The sequence below is a fragment of the Bemisia tabaci genome, chromosome 8, assembly GCF_918797505.1.
Source record: "Bemisia tabaci chromosome 8, PGI_BMITA_v3".
In the NCBI taxonomy this organism is placed as follows: domain Eukaryota; kingdom Metazoa; phylum Arthropoda; class Insecta; order Hemiptera; family Aleyrodidae; genus Bemisia; species Bemisia tabaci.
The window spans coordinates 3480612-3501556 of NC_092800.1; the positions used below are offsets into that span (position 1 = coordinate 3480612).

At 37.6% G+C, this 20945-nt stretch overlaps 2 protein-coding genes across 5 annotated transcripts in view; one reads left to right on the forward strand and one right to left on the reverse strand.

Annotated features, from left to right (window-relative positions):
- Window positions 1–2517: 2517 nt before the first annotated feature.
- Window positions 2518–15113, reverse strand: LOC109032778 (ketosamine-3-kinase). Of its 2 annotated transcripts, XM_019045068.2 has the most exons (7): window positions 14956–15113; window positions 14503–14675; window positions 11912–12217; window positions 11114–11167; window positions 9198–9354; window positions 7571–7745; window positions 2518–2873 (listed from the first exon to the last, which is right to left on the reverse strand). In XM_019045068.2, the coding sequence occupies exons 2-7, from the start codon at window positions 14659–14661 to the stop codon at window positions 2801–2803; spliced, it is 924 nt and encodes a 307-aa protein (XP_018900613.2). In that variant the 5' UTR covers window positions 14662–14675; window positions 14956–15113; the 3' UTR covers window positions 2518–2800. The 2 variants fall into 2 exon arrangements, with proteins under 2 accessions (XP_018900613.2, XP_018900614.2); XM_019045069.2 differs by lacking the exon at window positions 14956–15113 and having other exon boundaries at window positions 14503–14749.
- Window positions 15114–15932: 819 nt separating this feature from the next.
- Window positions 15933–20945, forward strand: part of Septin4 (septin 4) — a 62054-nt gene continuing 57041 nt past the window's right edge. Inside the window, exons 1-2 of one of the 3 annotated variants that reach the window (XM_019045071.2) lie at window positions 15933–16083; window positions 16220–16383. In XM_019045071.2, coding sequence (XP_018900616.2) covers window positions 16239–16383 — 145 coding nt within the window. In that variant the 5' untranslated portion in view covers window positions 15933–16083; window positions 16220–16238. Of the gene's footprint in view, window positions 16088–16219; window positions 16384–20945 lie in introns of all 3 variants that reach the window. The other 2 variants (XM_072303751.1, XM_019045072.2) reach the window with 2 other exon arrangements.

The window sequence follows — 20945 nt, forward strand, 5'->3', positions numbered from 1 at the left end:
GTTTCGATATGTTTTTCTATCAATGTTCGACTGTAAGTACTGTAAATGAAAATAATTTGTAAGTTAAAAATATATATTTCATTTTATAACAAATTTTATCTCGACTCGTCCCGTTTATTAAAGGTATAACCATGTTAAACTGCGTTCTGTGTGCAAAAAAGCAAAAATTGGAAAGGAACTATGACTAATGTTCAATTATATGACTTTCAATGTTAGTCTGTGCGGTGATGTGGGTCCTTAGATAGGTTCCATCATGAAATGCATGAAATGTACTTTTTTTTTAACAGCGCCGCGCCAGTCCGTGTACTTTTCTACGTCACAGCAAATCTTCAAGATGGCTGCCTTGCCACCACCTTGGCAAAACAGTTCAAATAGAAAATGATCACAAACCCCTTGAAAGTGTATTCAAAAAGCCTCTTGACAAATGTCCCCTCCGCCTTCAACGCATGCGACTGAGGTTACAAAATTTTGACATAGTAGTTACGTATAAACCAGGCAAACAACTTCTAATTGCTGATACTTCATCTAGAGCATATGATCCCATTGATGTTAATTGTATCATCTTAGATTTAATGGAGCAGAACTATTTAAACGATGAAGAAATTGAAATTGAAATATCCATGATCAAAGACAATCTACACAAAAGGATCTATCACAAAGGATGAAAAGTATGCACTTTTTCAGTCTGAAACTGAGAAAAATGAAACCCTTAGCTTGATAAAATCATTTACCATAAATGGTTGGCCCGAACACTCAAAAGAAGCCCCTGGTTGTATAAAACCATACTGGCCAATCAACTATGTGTTTTTGATGAGTTAGTCTGTAGAAATATGCAAATTGTTGTTCCCAGCTTTCTACGTAAAGAAATGTTACAAAAAATTCATTTACCCTATCTAGGCATAGAAAAATTAAGCCTGAGATACGCGAAAAAAGTTCTACTGCTTTAGGTGACTTCCCGGTTTTTTTTTCGAATAAAGTCTCTTGCTGGCAGATAGACGATATGTTCAACTATACGTTTATACAGCTAACTCAAAATCGAGATATGCTTTTGCACTTTCACCATCGATTTGTATGCATTCGCCAGCTATCGTTAAAAAGGGAAGAGTAGTAAGAATAGAAACCTTTGAGCGAGCATTTTCTTGCTCCTTTCACAAAAATTTAAAAAAAGAAAAGTTTGATGTGATAGTTATTTGATGAGATAAAAAATAAAAAGGTGAGAATTGCACGAGCTGAATAGCATTTTACCTTATCAAAATTTTAAGTGAAAACATGTTCTCATATTTTAGGATGTATGTAGGTATGTTACATTGAATATTCCAAGGAATTCAATTGTAATTTTCGTCGAATTACAAGGAAAATATCTATAAAATTGCAAGAGATGAAAAATCCCTTACTGTATGAGTCGATGGTTAAGCTCTAAGATCACTTATCTGCGTTGCATCTTTTCAAAATTCCCGTGCCTAAATGTTTCATTTATTAGGAAGGAAATTAATCAAAATGAACATTAGGTATGTCTTGAAATTTTCAGGAAAGCCAAAGGAAACCTCATAAGATGTGAGAGAAAAATTTAGGCTATGACGCTGATTTCCGTTTCTTTCAAAGAATAAAATATGTACAGAAATTTTGAAATATTTCAAATGAAGAAGGTGATCTTTGACTTCCGATTAAAATGCTTGGTCTTAGACATGGACCATCGCAGCGTCAGCTCACATAATATGGGATATTTTCAGGGGACAGAGCCCTTAAGATGTTTCCCAACAATTGTTCAAAGAAACCAAAAATGTGAATTAGGAACAATTTTTATTCTTATTTTTAGGATGAAGGACAGGTACCTATAAAATTGAAATCCATTCAAGCTGGATCAGACAACTCTACAAATCGGCTCAAAGCCACCGTAAATCATCGGTAAAGGGGCCTTGGTTCTTTCTCCGTTCCTCCCTATTGATAGCCAAAGGGCGAAACGATGTATCTCCATTGCAATGTTTCAAAATTTCCACTCCTACTTAATCTTTCCAATAAAAACAGCCCAACTTTTTAGCTTGAAATTTATGCAGAATATTATGCTACTGGCAAAAAAAAATCAAGAACATTTTCAAGAAAATACTTAGACTAGTTTTCCAAAGAAAAATAAAGTACGACAGGAAGTCTGGAACGTCACAAATGGAGATACATGTTATCACATTTCGGTCAAAATACTTAGAACATGTATTGTAGTGCGTAGTTTCAAACTCTCCATATTTTGATGAATTTCCGCTAAAATCTTCACAATTTGTTCTAATGCTCCTACAATGTTTATCGAGAAGTTTTTTTGTCGCATGATAAACATCCTTTTTTAAAAAGCATTGGCAGAGGTCTGAGACTTAGTTATTCTAAAATAATAAATTTTAACCAGGAAATGAATTAATTCCTCTTAAATATGGAACATGGAATATGGATATAATATGGAATATGGATGAATACTTTTTGAATTGTATGTTTCTGACAGAGGCACTTGATGATGCATATTATTGAGAATACAAAAGTGCAAAAATAGGATTTTATTTTTAACAAAAATACAAAAACACTTCTTTTAGTAGTGCTTATAACTGAATCAATATTTCTCTTAATCTAGAGATAAAATTATCCATCTGAAACAAATGCTTAAAAATATATAACAAGTGTAAAACAAGATAAAAATGAGAAGAATGGTAAAGATAAAATGGAATTAAATAGGATGGCCCCCATAAATAGTAACAAATAGGATTGATAAAGTAATATGAATAGTGCTTTGCATGTAAATGTTCCTTGACACACTGAGTTTTTACTTAACTGCTTTTATAAGTTCCTTCGTGAGGCGAATAGACTGATCTTTGTAACCACTTCCAAAATGATTCCTAAAACACAAAGAAGAGAAAAATCTTTTAGTATGGAAAGGTCCTTTTTCCTACGCAAGCCCCTTCCAGCAGACTTTCATGGAACTTGAAAATGTTAAAGCCCCTTTCAAATATGTTCAACCTTTTCAATTGCTTGCACAGATTGCAGTTATGGTATACGTGCAAGCGTATGAAATGGATGAACTCGTTAAAATTGGAGCTGCTCCCTGCAAAAGACCTATTGGGTACTCAGAGATTCCATGATCCAAAAATCAACCTTGAACTACCTAAAATTATAAAATTCAGGCTTCAGGATAAATTATTAAAATAAAGTATCTGACTTTTTCTACACTTTCAAAGTTAGTCAGGTACAAACTTCAGCTAGAGCAATAAAAAGATTCGTTCCTCATAAAAATTGCCTCAGAAGTACCGATGAATACATTGGCAAAGTCTGATATTTACTTTTCGCATCAAAATTTGCGTATTTTTGGACTCCCTTCTTTGAAAAACACTTAAATTCAAAGACATGATGGGTCACTGGACAAGGTCTGAACTAAGAAAAAATGTTGCATGTTTTCCTTTCAAAATCTTAGACAGAAAACAATTCACACTTCAAAAAGAGCAGAAATCAACTCCTGAACAAGATGTTGAGTATTTTTATTTTAGATCAAATGGATCGCATTTAGCAAACAGGAACTAGCGCGATTACAGTGTTGTAAACAAGTTGCTTTTTCATAAGTATCCATAAAGTCTCTTAGAACGGCAAATAGTTCTTGCTTCCGACCAAAAATAGTTAATTTTTAAGGAAAATAAACGTGCAAATTTTAATACTGTACATATATTAAGTACTAGCAGGAAACCCGTGCTACGCACAGGAAAACCCCACCATCAGCAATCACTGTGATTAGTGATCAGTTACTAATTGTGTTTCTGAATTATTATCTACTATTTCAAAATTGGCGAGACGCACTGGTTTGATTAAAAAGTAGAGATTCGTAGTATGCTGCTATTTTGGTCCGTTCTGCAATAAGCTCACATGATAGTTATAATAATGAAAAATACCCAATCAAAAGTTGGTTATTTTCATGAAGATTTGTTACTTTTGTCAGTTCAATGTTCAATTGAAGTCAGCTGGTGAGTTTCAGCCGCGAAAATTACGGGATTTAACCAGCGGTTTCGTTTAATTCACAGCAATGGCGGGTTTGTCATCTACATCGCGGAGAAAACTTGATTTATCCAGGGATTTTGTAAAACAAATTAGAAATTACACGATAATCACCTCGGTATCACGGCAAATACGTCGTGTTCCCAGCGAATTTTTAAGATCATTACAATTGCGCGTTATTCACATCAATATCGTGGCATACCTACACGCGAATTTCTGACTGAATTAAGACGCGCATGTGCGCATAAAACTCATAAACATCTGTTACTTGAGATGGGCGAAAACGTATGATTTTCCTTCAATTTTGTATGATACCACATACCCACTTCGGAGTTCAAATAGTTGCTCGCTTCAATTCTGCTTGCTGTCAAACCCCCGCTTCTCCTCCGATTGAAGCGTTGCACACCGTCTTTATGTTCCATTTTTATTTATTTATTCTATTTTTGAAGCCAAGCAACAGCTTCTCTCAAAATTTCCCGAGAATTTGCCTTAATCATTTCAAAACAAGATAAAAGTAACAAAAAGTAACCCCAGGCGACGTGAAGACTAAATCACAACAATTTTTTTACTTTCGAATTTGAGCAGGTAAATTTTTTCAAAAAAAAAAAAACAAAACGAAACGAAAGGTTCCGCGGAGCACATTTTTCACTAATCTTGCAAAAAAAAAAAACGGAAGGAAACTCGAACCAATGCGCGAACCAATCGCGAAAATCGCGAACCAATGCCATAGAATGAAGAGACTACTTCAGTCTCTTTATTCTATGCCGATGCATAGACAGATTTTCCAGATTTTCACATAGTAGCCCGGCAACGAATGCACGAGTCGGAGCTCGCAAAAATCATGGCGCGGCGTTTCCAACAGCGTGACGCAGAACTCGTTCCATCTTCCTCGCACTCGTTGGACGCCGAACTCCTTCCATCTTCCTCGCACCCGTTGCGCGCACCAGAAGAACACACGTAAAATTTATCAGCTGTCTTCGAGCGCGAGCCGCGGAAATCGCTCCATCTCGCTCGCACTCTCTCTCACACCCGTTGTCCTTACGGGAAAATCGACCCGCGCGGACCGCGATATCCCGCGAACCGGCGGGCGGATCGCGAAATCCTCCCTTATCCGGCGCCTCGGGGTAGAGAGGGATCCCAGTGCGGAATCTCAGGGTCACACGGCCTCCCGTTCACGAGATCCGCTGATACGTGAGTCAGTCAGTGAGTGAGTCAATCAACGTGAAGTCTGCTTTATTAGTATAGATAGATTTTCGAAAGAAAAAAAGAAGTTGCACGATTTTGAAAACACGGTAATAGCACTGGTTCCTTTTTGCTAAATGCGATCCAAATGGTAGTAAGATTATATAAATGACATCATTTTCATAAATATTATTTATATAACATTTAACCAGTGTCCATGGTAAACACTTATCCTTGTCAAGGAGTTGATTTCCTTACTATCCATTGTGTGATTTGTTTTCCTTGTGAAATATTGAGGAGAGAATTCTACTTAGCGCTTTGATCCATACCCTGTCTAAAGACTTATGAATCACCCTGGCCTCAAAATTTAATGCAAAACTGAAAATGAACAATTTTATATGATGCAGTTACCTTCTTTACCTGTCTGCATTTTGCAATTTTAAAATCTAAATTAGAATCTGACCTTGCCGTTAACAAATCTTCCCTGAAAATATAGTTCCACTCATGCTTAAATCCCCAGATAACTGGAAAATAATTCGTCAATAAATAACTAGTATTCTCAAAAAAAAAAAAAAAATTGCTCACTTAAAATCGAATTAACAATTATCTAATTCTGCTTCATCTACACCCTTTCAGTTTAATTTACCAACGACCAGCAACTCTCCTATGTTGCCCCCTCCTCAGCACAGACGATGTGCTGCAGCAGCCGACCCAATGTCCCTCGGGACGGATTCCAGCAGTAACCGTGCAGGCAGACTAACGTGAGGATGTTATGTTTAGTCAGGTCGGCTCGATCTCAGCCCCGCCCTTTGCTCTTAATTTAAAATTCACCTTTCTTACTTGCTACCTGTTTTATTTAATGTTTCTGATAGAAGCAGCTTGTAAAAATCTTCGTTTAATGTTTTCTGTAAATAAATGTTAAAAAAAAAAATAGATAAATAAAAAAAAAAATAAAAAAAAAAAAAAAAAATAAAAAAAAAAAAAAAAAAAAAAAAAAAAAAAAAAAAAAAAAAAAAAAAAAAAAAAAAAAAATGATGCAGTTTCTAAATGCAAAGCAAATAGCAAAAACACTGTTTCTCATCAAACGAAACTAGGAAAACAGGGAAATGAAGATGTTGGATGAGAGATGAAAGTGATATTCTTCATCTTTCTTTGAGGAACTGCACCAGAAAGCAAGCACTTCAAGATGCACAGATTGCTGCTGCATTGCAAGATGGACTTCTGGAGTTTTGCAAGGAGTTAAGATGTAAATTATGTCTTCACTGTGGTATACTTTGAGTAGGAGGAAGCTTAAAAACGCACAAAGGACCCTGCATGGAAAATGAAGGAATCCAGCACCAGCTTAATTTCATTATTATTTGATATGATTTCTTGACAAGCTACTTGGTACAGTAGGCTTCAAAAATCTAACACTCTGAGTGCAGATTTCGAGAAAGCAGGGGTGAAAAGTGAATTTTTGTGGAATTTTTAAACACAATACCTTTCAGAGATGTTGCAATATATGATTGGTGATTGCAGAGCTTTAGTTTCCTTGTCATCTGGGAAGATGAGACAGGTAAACAGAACCAAATTCCAACGAATTATAATAGCATAAATATCATTAAGTGCGCCCTCCATGCAAATCTAGCAACAGTCCCATATTTCAATAAAAAAACACATTTATGAGTGCTGCAGAATTTACTTTTCAACCCTGCTTTCCTCAACGTTGGCATGAGGAAAGTTCAGTTTTAAAAGCTGATCATGCTCACCGCATTGCATAGAACATCCTACTGAGTAATAAAAAATTAAGCCAGCACTGAATTCCTGGGTTTTTCATGCAGGGTCTTTTTTTACACAAATTGTGAAGGAAAGTGTGAATTTTAGACTTTGTCGATGCACTTATTGTTTTTGTGCTATTGTAACGAGCAACAACTCTTGTTTTTGCTTTTATTTAAGTATGCAATATTCGCATTTTCCTTGCCTTCAGATGAATTGCTGTCTGAACGTAGATACTCAGCACATTCATAAACTAAAAACTAAAGTGATGTTTCATAAAAAAAAAGGAAAAGAAAGAGGAAAAACCATAATTATATCAATAGTCAAAGAGCATAACCATGTATCTCCGTTTGCGATGTTGCAGACTTCCTGTAAAATTAATTTTTTTGTAGAAAACTAATGAACATAATTTCTTGAAAACTTCCTTGACTTTTTCTATGTTAGTAGAATACTCTATATGAGTGTCAAGGCATAAAGTTGATTTGTTTTTTTTTTAAAAAAATAATATAGAAGCGGCAATTTTGAGACATTGCAATGCAGGTAAGTGGTTTCGCACTTTGGCCATCGATATGAGTGTGCTTGAACTAGAAAAAATTAAAGAGAAAACATAACCTACCAGTGATTCAGATAATGAAACAGTTGATACAATTTATGACGGTTTTCGAAGCCCGGTTCCTTGGGGATTACTGCATGGTAAGCATCGTAGAAACTTGAATTGAAACCTCCGAACATATCTGTTATTCCGAGATCGTACTCATGGTGACCATAAAAGCAAGCTGGATCAAATATAACTGCATGGAAACAGAAATAAGGAAAGCAGATTTGATAAAAATGAATGGCTAGACATGTTTCATTTGTTGCCAGAAAATATGGAATGTAATGAATTCAAAAGTAAAAGCTGAGAGAAAAAGTCAATTTAAAAATCTTTGAGTCTAGTTAACACATAAATTTTAGTGCTTTATAGTACATATTAACAGTAAAATTACAAACATGCATATCCCAGTTGCAGTGTTTCAAAAACTTTGCTTCAATTTTATTTTTTAAAAGAAGAACGAGCCAACATCATGAGTTGAAATTTTCACACAACATTTTTCACTTAAAGAAGAAAAATTACTGAAGTTTTCAACAAACGATTTTATTTTTTGAAAAAGGACTCTGCCAAGTTGGGTCAAAAAAACTAAAGTTCACCTACCATTGAAAAATTGCTCTAGAATCCTCACTAGTAGCTTGAAAGCTTATGAGTTCATTTTTAAGCCGATAGAAACCACGAATTTAGACTATGATCCAACAACTTTTGAGCCCCACACAAGGGAGGATTAACTCTTGTAGCCTTAAAACTTAAACTTCTTTTTTTGAGCTTCAAGTGTCGATTCATCCTCCTACTTCTTTCAGTTGAAGGACGTCACACACACAATATTAGCAATGGCGAAACGAATTTTCATGATACGAACACAGATTTGAGCACCTGAATACACATGCTTGTTGTGGTGGTGGAAGTCAAGCAATTTGTTAACTTATGGATTTAAGTTGTATAAAAATTTTTCTCCTGAACACTGTCTTGTTGGCTGTCTCTACGATAATTCTGAATGATCATTAATGATTGTGTTGCTTTACCAATTCCAGACATCACCTACGGAAACCTAACTCTTTGGATTTTTGGATTAGGATGCAACTACCTGCCCTCTTTTGAGAAAAATAAACAGACAAAATTTGAAAAAATGCATCAAGTTGCGTTTTGGGGGTAAAATGAGTTTGAAAGTAGTTTTTAATTCAACTAGTCATAAGTTTTCTCCTGCCAAAAATCAAATTAGAGAAAAAATATTTTGAACATGAAAATAATTGTTAAAAATTATCCATAACATTGAGTTTTGTGGAAGAATCAAACTTTTTCTTAGTTCAGACACTATGCGAGTGGGAGCATTTCTGTTAAATTCTTTCCAAATTAGACCACTGCTGTGAATTTGTAGGATACTGAAGCAATGATTAAAGTTTCTTGTCAGAGGTCCAGTTTTTTTATTTTCGACTCATTGAAACTCAATGAAAAATACTTCCCTAAAAAAGTAGTCCTTTGGATGCCATGGTGCCTTTCATTTGCAAAGGCTCACTCTTTTAAAAATATTTGAAATTACGATGATATTTCCATAGAGTATTCATAAACTGACATGCATTTTTAAATTTGATTGCCTTCAGAGTTGTTTTGTCTGTATAACATTCTTTTTGGATTTGAACTGATCGTGTCTCACCTGGCACCTTTTGGGAATCATTAGTCTGCGCCACGTTTCCACTCCACAAGTCTCCATGGAGAAGAGCAGGAATAATTTCAGAGATGCCAGCAAAAAAATATGGAATCCTGTGTTTTAGTTCATACCATAATTCATACTCAGCATCTCCACCCAGTCCCTGGAAGAAAGAACAATTTTAATGCAATTATTGCACAGAAATAGTCTTGATGCAATTTTGACTTTAAGTATAGTTCATTCATGCAGCAGCAATTTCCAGTTTCATGATCTATTCTGGGCTATAGGATTATGAGAAAAACAGATGTTGCTGACGTCCTGGTTTTCTGCTAAATCAACTCCTGAGCTACCGCCGATTTTTAGCTACTGCATTTAAATTTAAAAGCAACAATTCTCTCCCTAGTACTCAATTTTCTGTTTTGCCCGATGTGAAATTTCGGTCGTCAACCTAAAACTTAAAACACGATGGCCATTTTGGCTTTATCAGCCATCATCAGGTGATTATAAAAAACGAAGAACGAACTAAAATATGGCCATCATTTTTTAAGTTTTAAGTTGACATCGAAATTTCACATTGGGCGAAAAAGGAAAAGTGAGTACTATGCTGATACAACCCAATAAAGGAGGATACAGAAACATAATTATTTTCCTCGTTATAAAAGTTTGAACTTCAATAAATGAGGCATAATTTGTGAAATGGGCGGATGTTGACTATTGCAAAAATTGTGCTTAAAATTTTCAAAGCATCGCAGTTTAACACTTTTTGAAAACAAGGTATTTGGCGTGGGAGCTTATGTTGAAAACGACCCCTTAAAATAGATTTAAATTTATTAAAATGGTATTAAAAAAAACAAAAAAACAATCTTTCATTTTCTGGATAGCTTTTTGTCACAAATGAAAGAAGCATTTTACGAAGACTTGCTTGATGCAAAATGATTAAAATCATTGAAAATATTACGCCTACTCAATTTGCAAAAAGTTTTGAGAAGAAGAAACAAAGTCAATGAGAAAAGAAATAAATTAAATCACTGCTGTAAAATAAATAGTAACATGAGGCACTAATTTTCTTACAATGCGGGGAAAAAAATCTCTCAGAGTTGAAAAGGCAGAAGAGTCCCCGACAGACAATTTGTGTCTAAGATGCGGTGAACCCTTCCTCCTAGATGGTTCCAGGGCATTTTGAATTTTAAATATTCCACCATATTTACACATAACTTGGTTTTTGGCTGATAGTTTACTCTAGGATTGAGATCTAAGTCTAAAACTTGGGGCCAACACTGCTGAAGGCTTGAAGATTGAAAGAAGCTATTGTCTTGACAAGAAACACAAATCAACAAACATCTCTTTGAAAAGTACTGCCTTAAATTTTAATTTTAAGATTTGAGTGGCCTCTTCAGTTCTTTGTTCAAGTTTCACCTCTACCGCAACATGAGGAAAATTAAGCAATGCTGTGATGATTACTTAATGGTGTTTTTCCTTTGACTTGAAAGTATATTTCAATTGTATAAGTGTAGCTTGGAAAGAAGATGGATTTAATTGTTCCAATTTTTTTTCTCAATTTGAAACTTCCAATGCTTTTCTGTGTGAACTAAGTTTCTTGTAAGAGCTTCTTGTAGAGTTTGATGCATATAGTCTGAGTAGTTTTCGTTTACAAAATATTTATTCTCAGAACACTTGGAAATATTTTCCTCAGGATAAACGGAGGAATATAGTTCAAGACTGAATCATATGTACCCGAAAATTTTAACAAAAAAATATTTAGAGTTTTGCAGGAAAATAAAAAGGTACTCAATCACAGAAAACTTGGCACCTTGATATAGCGGTTGATATTTAAAATGGCTGATTTCATTCTGCCTTAATTTTAGGTTCTTAAGTACTACAAAAAACTGCTTGATACTGCATATCTCTAGCAAAGGACTTACCTCTTTTTGAAGTAAGAAAAACTGATGACCCAGCCTTTCAGTCGTAAAAAACGTCTGTAAGAAAAATTAAGGGTTGGAATTAAATTACACTTTTAGAGCGGGCTAGATTTTTTTAATTATTCTACCTATAGTACCTATGAACTGGTTTGCAAAATACATCATTTTTTTGATGCCCACCTCTTGCTACAGCATGCTTCATCATATGCATTTTGTCACCTATCCGAGTTTTCTCAACTGAAAGCACTGATAAAGATTTCTTTGGTCATTCCAATGCACTCAAAGAAATTAGATATAGGTACTTATAGTGCTATCAATGCAATTCAACACACATGCATTCAATGCACATCAACATTTCAAGAGAAAAATTCAGCATTTATTTGAGCGGTTGAGGCTCACTTGGATATCATTCCTAAACTTTGAGATAGTTATTCCTCATATCTTAAAGATAGATTTTTGAAGAATTTCAGGGTAAATTAAAACTGAGAACCCCCCTCAGATTTCAGATCAGTATTGAGGATCCGTGTTGGATATTTCAAAGAGATACCAGATTAGACTCTTTCGATAGACGTCTTTAAAATCTTGAGTCTCGTGTCATAGTAGTTGGACATCTATTTTCTTAACACCAAAAGTTTTCTTTTTAGTGTACGTTGAGATCTGAAAAACTACACTCTAGACAGGAACAGTAGATCCAACACCACGAAAAAAATCTGCAGGCAAGATAATACACTTCCTCTTTTTCTTTATACCATTTAAAAAGACGCAAACGTTGGAAAATGGAAAAATTACCCACATACATACCACCCAATCACGGTTCCAGTCATTGGGCTGCTTGTTGAAGCCACAGGAAGTATCAATGTGGAACCCGAATCGAGTGACATAGTCCATTTCGTCCTTTCGCCCAAGATTATGCAAATGCATTCTGGCAAGGTGGGTGCCCAATGTGTTCTGGTTTCTGCAAGATGACATGTCGATGTACTCCATGACCAGAGCCGAGTCGTTACCCTTTGGACTCTGCACCACGATCTTCGGTTCAGGCACCCGGATCGTTCCTGTGCTAGCTATCTCCATCAGTCCAGCCATCTCTCCATCGAACACTTCTTTTGACTGTACAGAACAGATCTATTACAACTCATGCCTCTTAAATAAGATAGACAAGGCGATAGACATGCAATTTTTAGGTCTTGTAGAAATGATGGTTAGCTATGACATGAACCTTATGAGCAGGATACAGGACACTATTCCTCAAGACGATTTGTCCCACAGTCCAGTTGTGGAAAGAGAGACTTGGGTCGAACTACATCAATCGGATAAAATAATCATGACACACTTTAAGGTAAAGTAAGGAAAAACAGGATCATAGTTTCCAGGCGCCAATCTTGACAGGAAAAATTGAGTTTGAAGCTGAAAGACTTTTTTTGTAAAAGAGAATCCATTTGTTCAACTTTTCATTTTCGTTTCCAAAAAGCACTTCCCCAAGAAGGTTAGGCATTTTCAGTGACTTTTTGAAAAACTCATAAGTAAGTAAATAAGAAATTCACTTAAATGCTCATCAAAAGTGAAAATGTAGGAATGCACATCTTGCTTACAGTGTTCCAAACTCTCCTCTCCCATTTTATTTTACAGAAAGAAAACAAACAGACACTATTTTTTGAAATTTCCACCAATTATTCTTCATACCTACAGAGGAGAAAAATCAGAAAAATTTATGAAAAATGACATTGCATATTTTCCCATTTAAAAACTTAAGTATGACAAGAATTATACAATATTTCAAACTGATACGGTTGTGCAGTTTCAACATTGAAATGCACGGTAAAGCTGCGAATCGATAATGAAATTGCAGAAATGCGTACCTCGGTTTGTGGCGCTGCAGACATTCTGTCAAACTTCATTTTTTGAGAGGAAAAATACTCTATGTCATTTCATGAACACTTCCTTAGTTTTTCTTCTTGATATGGAGAATGTTTGATGAAAATTTCAGGTCATGATGTTGGTTCAGTCTTCTCTTAAAAAATAACATGAGAGTGGAGGTTTTATAACACCCTAACCGCGCGAGATACATATATTTGAAGTTCCACCATCAAAATATGTTTATCAAAGTCAGGAGATGAGATTAAGATTGACATTCAAGGTTGAATACCATGGACTATCTGAATTCGGAAGCAGGTTCACAGATTTGTCCATAAGTCCTCTTGAAAAATCATGTTTTCCTCATCAAAAGTTTTAGAATTAAGTATGTTTAAGTAAGTTCATATAATTTATGGTTCCTCAAAATTCAATTGCTTTTTATTTTCAAATATGTGGAAAAAGCTTTCCTGTACAAGAGGAAACTGAAATCTGGGAGAAATAGGAACCATTTACTTCATTGATACTCTTAAGGTACAGAACCTTAGGCGCGTCTGTCCGCGGCGTCCAGGTCGCCGTGGAGAGACGCCGATAAATCTGTCTGATGATTTTGCGTGGGGACGGCACCTTAGCGGCAGAGAGACGCTGCAGAAAACGCCTATGGAGGACTCTCTTGGTGACGGATCGGAGCAGAGACGCCGACAAAGTCCGCTCAGTCTGCTGCCTTTCCTACCGATTTTCGAATGTGTTTAGTTCGATAAACCCGCGAATCGATCACAAAAGCCGTGAATTGATCGACAAAAGCTGTGAATCGATTAACAACCCTGTGAATCGATCGACTCACCCGTGAATCGATCGACAAACCAGTGAGTCGATCGACAAACCAGTGAGTCGATCGACAAACCAGTGAGTCGATCGACAAACCCGTGAATCGATTGACCAAGCTGTGAGTCGATCGAATTACGTCGATCGGTTCACTTTTTGGTTTTACTTTGTGGTTAACTCAATCATTTCTCGTCGATCGATTCAAGCTTTTATCCGATCGATTCTTGTCGTTCGAATCGACACCGTTTTTTTAATAATTTGTCCATCGAATCGGTGTTGATCGATTCACGTTTTTACTTTTCGGTCGATTCTTGTCCACCGAATCCATACCCTCTTGAAAAAAGCGCGTCCAGCCATTTCCGCAGCTTAAAGCATACTGGCTGATCGACGAAAATTCGAGAAATTGACAGCGGACAGAGTGGAAAAAATCCACGAATTCCGCTCCTAAGGTGCCGTGCTCCAAAATGTGAGCGTCTTCTCGCCCGCGACTCGGTTGCAGAGTTTTCCGCCGGCGTCCAGGACGCTGCGGACAGACGCGCCTAAGGGTCCGTGGCTTTTCTTTTTTACTGTGGATTAATTCAGTAATTCAAATCATACCAATCATAACCCACTGTACAGATAATATGAAAGAAAATGGAGTGGTTCCAAATATCTGAACAAAATCTGAAAATAAGCACCAAATTTAGACTAACAAGGAGATGAAGAAATAAATTAATTACCAGCCATCGATCGTTAGTCTTCACATATACTAGACCATCATCAGTCTCGTAAACAGAACCTTCATTAATACATCCACCTCCTGACGCGCCTGTCGGGTGGAAGGTGTTAGTGCCCAATGCTTTCTGTATTGCCTTCTGTAACTCCACTTTAGAGGGCATTGTGTTTGCAAAAACTGGAGAAAAGATAAACACTGATGAGTGAGGTTGTCCGTATCAAATAACACAAGTACCTACAGTCACTGAGTGCCCAAGCAGAGTTATCAATCTAATTGACAAATATCCAGATTTAGATGATAACATTATCAGCTTGTATTTTTGAATTATATAATTAACTGTCAGTAGGTACCCCCCAAAACTGATGAGAGATATGGGTGAGCAGAGCTTCCACATCTTCAGTCTTCAATAGTTCAATGATAAACTTAACTCAATTAACTGGAGTCATACTTTACTTACATGAGAAGTATAGGTAACTGCATTACAAGGAATTTTTTTTTCAGAAAATTTTCGTGGTCATATTATTCACAAAACATGTTTGAAAGTACATTCTATTTGCAGAAAAAATATGTTCTTGTAGGTTTTTCAAAACTTAGCGACAGACAAAAATCATAACATAACCTTTAAAAATCCAATGTTGTCATTGGTCACATTCATTGGTGCCGTTCCAAAACACAACACACGCGCAATAACAATTGCCGCATAGCAAATTGAAGGCGAACTGAAAAGTACTGAAAACAAGTCCAGGCAATCTTAATTATGAATTGGACTACATTTTGCAATTCGGAACTAAAATTTCTTGCTCAATTTAGAAACATCGTAGGTAACTTTAGTTTCCCTACATGCGTGAGGGTTTTAACGGATGAGCCAGCTGCCAGATATTTTCTTAATTGCAAAGTGTAGTCCAATTCATCTTTAGACAGAACTAGCTAGGTAAGCTAGCTGTTCGTTTTTCAGTCTTCTAACCTTCTTGTTTTTTTATCAACGATGAAACCCTTAAAAGCAACAAACGAACGGTAATATTTCTTAGCAATAAAACATCGATCGCAAAATATCAAAGTATCTTGAAATTCGGGGGGGGGGGGGGGGGGCACTAGGCTGAATGTAGCTTTTATTGCGAAATATTGATACTCCTCTTTTCTTTTATTCATTATGGGTACGAATCAGCAGCCCGCACCCCACAGGAACTTATTGCCGATTTTATATAGATCCAGATCCTTGTTTTTATTTCTATTTGGCCAATTTTTGGCCGAGAAAGTTTTAGCCAGCTCATAAAAACTATCCCAGCATCGTTTCCGGTGTGGTTCACGGTGGTGTTTCCGGTTTTGGCGTATCCGTTTCCGGTGTTTTCTCGCTGCAGTGCTGCCAAGTGATTTATTATTATTGATTGTTTTGTTTCCCGCCCTAACCTCCAAACTTTTCCAAATTTGTTGTTTATGATGGACTCTCGTACTCTAGTTTACAGTGTCATGTCTCATGTCTTTGAGTTTACTTACTGACATCATTGACTCCAGTTTTATTTCACTTTATGTAGTTTGCATGATTCAGTGTTTCAACTGAAAACACCCTTGTCCTGCCGCCCAATCAGTAGGTATTTAGTTGCTCAGTAGATGTTATGCCAAATCTGTGGTCTGCCTTTTCTAGTGAAGCAGGAAACATCTTGCCTCTAATCTAGCATTAAAATTGAAGGCTTGCCTCACTAACTCGCTCTTTCTGCTTCCAGTTAACCCAACACATTGTCTATGGCATCGTTTCCTCCCTGCCTTCCTGTGATGATGACAAGGCCTCCTCTGGCCACCTCCGTCGGTTCAACCAATCTGAAACGGAAACATGGTTACCCATCACTATCTCCAAATCAATTCAACCTCTCAAGGAAGCATCTTCCAGGTAATTGAATTGTTAAAATGGAATGATGCATGATGAGTGGAAATTCAAAACCTAGTGGGCCTAAATGGATCAAATTTAATTAAATTTTTATGAGGACCTTTTCTCTAAATTTGGTACAATAGCAGCTGTTACCCGATCATAGTAAGACCTACTAGCACTCACCAGGTTTTGAATTTCCCCTTTTTATGTAATAAGAAAAAACATCTATTGTGTTGCCAGGATCTGTAATCGGAATAGGAAAACTCCTTTTGACACGCTCGTTTCCACACCACCTTAGGAAAGCCCGATCATGCAGAGATACGGTGCTGCTCCTGGAGGTAGAGCTTTCGGCGCGTTTTTTTTAATGTGGTATCGCCAAGAGCCCTAATCCACAGAGAAGGGAAGAGAAAAGGGGGAGGGAAACTAAAATAAAACACTTACCAACGGTGACGCAGCCCCATCTGACCTTCCTCCATGCCTGCAGAAGACGAAAGTAGTGCCCTCCACAACTGATTATCAAGGAGATTTAAAACGGTATCTTACCTTTGGTTGCGGGAACAGCAGCAGCACCTGGAAAAAAAAAAAAAAAAAAAAAAAAAAAAAAATTCGACGATCCCGGTACGACGATCCTGGTACGACGATCCCGGTACGACGATCCCGGTACGACGATCCCGGTACGACGATCCTGGTACGCTGGCGGCCTCCCCCAACCCTGGCTTCAAGCTTCCAGGTTCCTTGCCCGCCTCCTCCCTTTTTTTTTTTTTTTTTTTTATCTAGTCCCTTTTTTATCTTTTATTAGCGTTCCCTTCCACTACATTCGCAGTTGGACTGCATTTTATAATTGGAAACTACTAATTCAGACTCTCCAATGAGAGAACCTATCTGCATAGGGAAACTAATGATACATACGTTGTATCTGACATGAGACAGAATTAGCGATTCTTTATTGCAAAATGCAGTCCAACTGTAAGCATCCGGAAGTCGCATTTTAATTTTTGAATTGCAGATTAATTAATTTGAATGTTGTAAAATTTAACAGGGATTTTGGCATAATTTACAAGAAAGTACTGGGGCAGTTTTAGTTATTCTGCATTGGAAAAGCACATATTAAGGTGATTCGATGGATGCCATATTTTGTGTCAAAGCGACATGCGATATATTGCATCGGTTGGTTCCATTTTTCAACTACTCATTATTTTTCTCGAACTTTGAGATCGCAATTCTGATGTCAGGAGAATAAAGAATTCACTTACCAACTTTGACAAACAAATTCAACATAATAAATGCGTGGTTTTTTTAGAGGAAAAATATCGCTTTCGATACTGATATCAAAATTGCACTCAAATGCGATAATTTTCCTCTAAAAAAACCACGCCATTATTACCTTGAAATTTACTTGTCAAAATTGGTAGGTTAATTTTTTAGTCTCCTGACAACAGAATTGCGATCTCAAAATTCGAGAAAAGTGATGAGTAGCTGAAAAAATGGAACTGATCGATGCGATATATTGCATCCTGTTCTGACACAAAATATGGCATCCATCGAATCACCTTAATGACTAATTAGTAGCTCATTTGATAAATAGTGAAGAAAAATGACATTAAAAACAATTGCCTTAAATTCCATATAAGTAATGAACTTTGCATTGAAAAAGCAGTAGAAAGTATCGATTCCAACAAATTAATGTGGCAAGAACAGAATAATTTTTCCACTTGAGTGTTTATTTTTAAGTTAGGTTAAGCTCCGACTAATTCTTCTTTTTTTTGGTTCTTAGTTTGTTTCAGGTCTGCAAGAAACGAAGAGAACGCTCCGCACGATAAGTCGTTGAGGACGGAAGTAGTGCCCTCCACAATTGATCTAATCCTTTTTAATTAGTTTAATTAGTAAAAGCTATGAAAATAATTATATTCTAAACATATTATCCTGAACTTGAAAGCCCTCAGTTGTTCAAAGAAATTTTAAAATTATTCGAAATGGAGCTGTAGCACATGTGAGGAATTTGCAATTTAAGCACTGATTCCTACGCAGAATTTAGCAATAAATTTGATGGTGCCACTGGTTTTTTCTGAAATCAACTCCCAAGCTCAAAAAAATCTCTCAAAGTTGAGGCCGTGTTGGAGGGGATAATCCACGCTATATTGGAAGTCTACTTCTACATTAAGTCGCACTCTCTATGTAAAAATAGGGAGCGAATACACTAGCAGGGTTGCAATGTTTTCAATTTTGAACTCCCCAAACAGAGTGGTAGCCCTGCTGGTGTATTTTCTTCCTATCTTTGCATAGAGAATGCGACTTAATATAAGGGTAGACTTCCAACATAGCGTGGGATATCCCCTCTATTACGGCCTCAACTTTGATAGCTTTTCTTGAGCTTGAGAGTTGATTTCAGAGAAACCCAGTGGCACCATTGTGTTTCTTGGATAATTCAAAATAAGAATCAGTACGTAAGTCGCAAATCCCTCGCACATGCAACAGCTCCATTCTCTTCAGTTCTGTTATAATTCTAGTGTATAATACCACCAAACAATATTGCATTCAACTGGAAGTATCTAGACTGCATTACGCAAGAAGAAATTATCTTTTTCTATTCACTGTAGAAAATACATAATTACCACAATTTTTACACATAAATAGGTGATTTTTAAAGAGCAAGAAAAATTAGTTCCTTTTTGCGTTATGCAGTTCAGCTACTACAACTGACTTGTGATTGATGCAGCATGATGTAGTCCAAAGAAAATATGAAACCGCTACTCAAATTAAAATTTGAAGACAAAATACCTAAATTTGATTAATTTTGGCATGGTGCCCTGACTTAAATATGAGCGTATTTATGCTAAAAGGAACTATGTTGAATGCGATTAATCCCATGCACATAATTCCTTTTGGCTTGAATACAACCATTCTGGATGATAATGGAAGAGAGCTTTCAACTATATCGAGGGCTTAAATAGAGATCTAGAAGCCAGTCTGTCACCTGTTTCAAACCATGCTAATAATTCTTGATTTTCCTTGTTTGTTTCAGGGTGCGGGACGAAGGAAGAAGACGCGGCTGAAGAAGCAGGGGCTTGGGGGGAGGACTCGCTAAGGGGGGTGGTTCCCAGGGAAAGGGGGGTTCGTGGGGTTGGGAAGGATCGCGGAGTAAGGATTCCCAGGGGGGAGAATCCCGGGGAAAGGGGGGCCCGTGGGGTTGGGCGTGGCATCGCGGAGTAGGATTTCCCAAGGGGGTTCCCGGGGAGAGGGGGGTCCGTAGGGTTTAAGTAGGATCGCGGAGTAGGGTTTCCAAGGGGGAAGGGATCGCGGAGCAGGATCACGGGGGGAGGAGTAGGATTTTTTTTTTTTTTTTTTTTTTTTCCCTTGCGACTGGCTTGCTGAGATCCTCCGGGGCGTTACGTCCGGGGTCCGCCGTCGCCGGCAGGGGCGCCCGTCGGGACCCCGTGGGTCCGTTGGGTGCCCCTGCCCCCGACCCCCCGCGAGGGGGGTCACTTTGCCCCCCGCAAGGGGGGGCTTTTTGACCCCCCTCGCGGGGGGTCGGGGGTGGGGGCGCCCAACGGACCCACGGGGTCCCGACGGGCGCCCCTGCCGGCGACGGCGGACCCCGGGACGTAACGCCCCGGAGGATCTCAGCAAGCCAGTCGCAAGGGAAAAAAAAAAAAAAAAAAAAAAAAATCCTACTCCTCCCCCCGTGATCCTGCTCCGCGATCCCTTCCCCCTTGGAAACCCTACTCCGCGATCCTACTTAAACCCTACGGACCCCCCTCTCCCCGGGAACCCCCTTGGGAAATCCTACTCCGCGATGCCACGCCCAACCCCACGGGCCCCCCTTTCCCCGGGATTCTCCCCCCTGGGAATCCTTACTCCGCGATCCTTCCCAACCCCACGAACCCCCCTTTCCCTGGGAACCACCCCCCTTAGCGAGTCCTCCCCCCAAGCCCCTGCTTCTTCAGCCGCGTCTTCTTCCTTCGTCCCGCACCCTGAAACAAACAAGGAAAATCAAGAATTATTAGCATGGTTTGAAACAGGTGACAGACTGGCTTCTAGATCTCTATTTAAGCCCTCGATATAGTTGAAAGCTCTCTTCCATTATCATCCAGAATGGTTGTATTCAAGCCAAAAGGAATTATGTGCATGGGATTAATCGCATTCAACATAGTTCCTTTTAGCATAAATACGCTCATATTTAAGTCAGGGCACCATGCCAAAATTAATCAAATTTAGGTATTTTGTCTTCAAATTTTAATTTGAGTAGCGGTTTCATATTTTCTTTGGACTACATCATGCTGCATCAATCACAAGTCAGTTGTAGTAGCTGAACTGCATAACGCAAAAAGGAACTAATTTTTCTTGCTCTTTAAAAATCACCTATTTATGTGTAAAAATTGTGGTAATTATGTATTTTCTACAGTGAATAGAAAAAGATAATTTCTTCTTGCGTAATGCAGTCTAGATACTTCCAGTTGAATGCAATATTGTTTGGTGGTATTATACACTAGAATTATAACAGAACTGAAGAGAATGGAGCTGTTGCATGTGCGAGGGATTTGCGACTTACGTACTGATTCTTATTTTGAATTATCCAAGAAACA